This window comes from Triticum aestivum, chromosome 1D (genome assembly GCF_018294505.1).
Source record: "Triticum aestivum cultivar Chinese Spring chromosome 1D, IWGSC CS RefSeq v2.1, whole genome shotgun sequence".
NCBI lineage: Eukaryota > Viridiplantae > Streptophyta > Magnoliopsida > Poales > Poaceae > Triticum > Triticum aestivum.
The window spans coordinates 41,826,927-41,829,246 of NC_057796.1; the positions used below are offsets into that span (position 1 = coordinate 41,826,927).

A 2,320-nucleotide genomic window follows, 5' to 3' on the forward strand; every position below is an offset into this window, starting at 1 on the left:
CAGAAACACATGAAACCTTTGGCGGTGTCGACAGCTCAGTATAATGACAATTATGCTGACAATTGAAAAAGATCAAGTATTTAGTAATACAATGCTGGTGCGAACTATAAAGTTTGAATCATCAATGCCAGTTCAACATCACAATTCTTCCCTATCCAAAGTCAGAATGCACCAGGTCAGTATACAAAATATGCAATGCATCCTTGCAAATCACTAGTGCATAATCACAATCGAAACATACGGACTGTTAAATAATACAACGCTGGTGCAAACTCAAGTCTGAATCGTGATCAATGGCAGTTGAACATCACATTTCTTCCCATTTGAAATTCAGTTCATGAAAAGATGATACATCAGAGCAATGCATCCTTATGATGATTTTGTGGGTGTTCTCTACTACACTGAATTCAAAATGTGCAAAAACAATAAAGGAGCAGCTTTTAAGCTGCAGGTGTAACTGAGAAACCTCGGCGTCGATGGAGGGATCACTGCTCCGGCGCCGGAGCAGGAGCCGCCTCCTCCGCAGGCGGCTGCTCGGCCTGCGCCATGGCCTCCTGGCGCGCGCGGAGGGCGGCGAGGACGGAGACGGCGGGCATCTGGAGGCACCCGAGGAGGTACTGGTAGGACTGCACCCTGGTGGGCATGGCCTCGAGCTGCGCGAAGTCGTCGGGGCCGTAGAGGCGGCCCTCGTAGACGGCGCCGGTGAAGTCGTTGAGCTGGAGGCGCCACTCCTTCTGGAAGTCGCGGTAGGGGCGGAGCGCCGGCGGGATCTCGTCGGAGCGCACGAAGAGCCAGGCGTTCATGCCGCGGGCGCAGGGGCGGAGCGACTCCCAGCGCGTGCCCTCGACCGCCGCCGCGAGGTCCGAGTTCTTGGCGACCAGCAGCCGCGCCGTGGAGGGGAGCGACGCGCGGATGCTGCGGAGCTGCGCCACCGTGAAGCCGTGGCACCAGATGCCCGCGAGGAGCTGGCACCCATCCAGCTCGCGCCGGAGCGCCTCCTGGCGCGCCCGCTCCACCGCCAGGCGGATCGGCGGCAGCGCGACCCCAGCGGCGCTGCGCACGGACGTCATAGTCGGCGGTGGCGGCGGCGGCGGCGGCGGTGGCGGCGGCGGCGGCGGCGACGGGGGTTCTGGGGGGCGGCGATGCGAGAGTGTGCGTCTGACTTTCGGCTCGGGGAGCTGCTATGTGCGATTCGCACAGAGGGCTTCCAGCTGGGCCAGCCCAATACTGTGCGATTTGTAGCGATCGAGCAAATTAACTGTAGCGATCCGGAGCTCTTGTGTTTCTGTAGCGGTAGATTTGTTTTTATTTAACGAATATTTTTAAGGGAAAAAGCAAAATATATTTTGAAACGCGACCAATTTTTGTTTTTATTAAACATTTTTTAAAACTCCAGCAATTTTTGAAAACGTGAACATTTTCAAATTTTTGAAAACACGAACATTTTTTAAGCACCCAAATAATTTTTTGAAATGAGAACATTTTTGAAAGCAATAATTTTTTTGAACAATCTTATAAATTCTGATTTTTCTAAAAAAATGATGAACAATTCAGAAAATCTGAAATCAAAAATAAAATCCTGAACACAAATTTGAAATTCCAATCATTTTTTAAAAAAAAATCATGATTTGACCATTTTTAGAAAATTCAAGAAATTTATTGAAAACACGAACAAAAATATGAAGTTCCAAATTTTCTATTTAAACAGTTGAACAATGAATGAAAATTTTATTTTTTTGCAAATTTTGGACATTTTTATAAAAATGTGAATTTATATAAAAATAAAAGAAAAAATAAAAAATAAAAAGAGTAAACAAAAAGAAAACACAAAAAAACTGTAAAAGAAACAGAAAAACCGATTCAGAAACCTTGTAGAAGGTTCCAAAACTAGGACATGAAAGCTATGCGTACAACATAGATGAGCGTGCCCAATTACTAGATAGGTCTAAGCGTACTTGTCTGATTTGGTGAAAGTTTAATTTTTTTTAATCTAAACACACTTGCTTTATTCAAAGACAATGTTTATGGGAATACAATCGATGTTTGGCGGGTTGATAAGCCACACATGGCGCCCGGACCCCTGACCAAAAGCATGTTTACCGAGGCTATGTGCCTCAACATTAGTCTCTTGTCCTTCAAAGATGAAGGAACACTGCTGGAAGTTTGTAGTTCTCTCATTGATTTCCTTTACTATAGGAGCATACATACCTCCCGTTCGGTTTTGAATATCTCGTACTACTCCTTGGCAGTCAGATGCTATCACCACTCGAGCCAAATGGAGATCTGTTGCCAGCGCCAATGTTTCACGACATGCCAATGC

General features: G+C 46.6%; 1 protein-coding gene across 1 annotated transcript; it reads right to left on the minus strand.

Annotated features, from left to right (window-relative positions):
• Positions 1-294: 294 nt before the first annotated feature.
• On the minus strand, positions 295-1,145 carry LOC123164496 (50S ribosomal protein L10, chloroplastic). The gene has a single exon (XM_044582007.1). It carries the CDS (start codon positions 1,068-1,070, stop codon positions 486-488), a length of 585 nt encoding a protein of 194 aa, XP_044437942.1. The 5' UTR covers positions 1,071-1,145; the 3' UTR covers positions 295-485.
• Positions 1,146-2,320: the final 1,175 nt, after the last annotated feature.

Bases quoted from the DNA above. Each gene is read 5' to 3' on its own strand.
- LOC123164496 (XM_044582007.1), bottom strand. From the start codon at position 1,070: ATGACGTCCGTGCGCAGCGCCGCTGGGGTCGCGCTGCCGCCGATCCGC.